Below are 1,214 nucleotides of genomic sequence, written 5' to 3' on the forward strand. Positions count from 1 at the left end.
CCCACAGCAGCTCGTGATACCCTGGTGGACCTCCAGGCCTGAGGACACCATTGGACCCATGGTGTTGGGTGGACTGGTGGACATCCAGGCCGGGTGGGGTGGTGCCTCTGGCAGGGTCAGGCAGGGCTAGTTCTGGGTGCCACCAATGCCACCTCGGTGTCCTGCCTGCCTCCCCAGGGATGCAGTACCACAAGCTGACGGAGCACTTTGACGAGAAGCCCTTCTCCTGCGAGGAGTGCGGGGCTAAGTTTGCGGCCAACTCCACACTGAAGAACCACCTGCGACTGCACACGGGGGACCGGCCCTTCATGTGCAAGCATTGCCTGATGACCTTCATGCAGGCCTCGGCCCTCGCCTATCACACCAAGAAGAAGCATGCTGAGGGTGAGCCTTCCCCGTGGCAGAGCAGCCACGGGCTTAGCTTGTTCCACCCACCCCTTTGTGCCGTGTTCCTTCATCTGCCTCCCGGCTGCTTCCCCACCCTTTGGGGGAGCCCTGGGCAGCAGGCTGCTCCAGATCGTCACCCACGTGGTTTTGCCTGCAGTTCTCCACTCTGCCTTTCCCCCCATCCCCTTCTCCAGGTCCTCCCTTTAGCCACCCAGTTAGCAGTTTGCTCTCTGTTAAGGGATCTTCCTCTTCCTCGGCCTTTCTCATTTTTCTCCTGAGTAGCTCTTCTCTGTCCCTTCACATCTGGACTCCTGCCATGTGTCCTCCTCCCTCAGTTAACCTGCTCTCTCCCATCCCTCCCTCTGGCTGAATTTCATGTGGATTTTCCATGCTGGTGTTTCTCCTGCGCTCAGCCCCATGCACTGCTGGGGCGCAGGCACGTCTCTTCCCACCCACCGGCACCGAGGGTTCCTCGCTGTGTGTGTAGTGGATACGCTGGGGTGTATTTCCCACTGTGGCATCCGTGTGGTGCAGTTGGGCAGTTAATTTTGAACACCAGCATGTAGTACCTCCACCAGCACATAGTGCCTCCAGAAGACCTCTGGATACCTGAGGTCTGTAGGAATTCGATACTCTCTGTGCAGATATGGTTTTCTCCAGGACCTTTCTGGCCCTGCATTCGGATGCTCTGGCTGCCTCAGGAGAGCCTGTCTGCTTCGCGATCTCTTCCCCCTCCCTCTGGAACGAGGCATAGCACAGGCAGAGCTCCTGCTCCGCTCGGGGCGGGCTCTCACCCTGGCTGTCGCTGCAGGGAAGATGTACGCCTG

At 59.2% G+C, this 1,214-nt stretch overlaps 1 protein-coding gene across 1 annotated transcript in view; it reads left to right on the forward strand.

Moving 5' to 3' along the window:
- The window catches only part of LOC104502116 (zinc finger and BTB domain-containing protein 40-like), a gene marked incomplete at its 5' end in the record, with an annotated part of 12,504 nt that overhangs the window by 6,801 nt on the left and 4,489 nt on the right, over window positions 1-1,214 (forward strand). Inside the window, one exon of the mRNA XM_010146040.1 lies at window positions 178-384. Coding sequence (XP_010144342.1) covers window positions 178-384 — 207 coding nt within the window. The remainder of the gene's footprint in view (window positions 1-177; window positions 385-1,214) is intronic.

This window comes from Buceros rhinoceros, unplaced genomic scaffold (assembly GCF_000710305.1).
Source record: "Buceros rhinoceros silvestris isolate BGI_N320 unplaced genomic scaffold, ASM71030v1 scaffold1502, whole genome shotgun sequence".
In the NCBI taxonomy this organism is placed as follows: Eukaryota; Metazoa; Chordata; class Aves; order Bucerotiformes; family Bucerotidae; genus Buceros; species Buceros rhinoceros.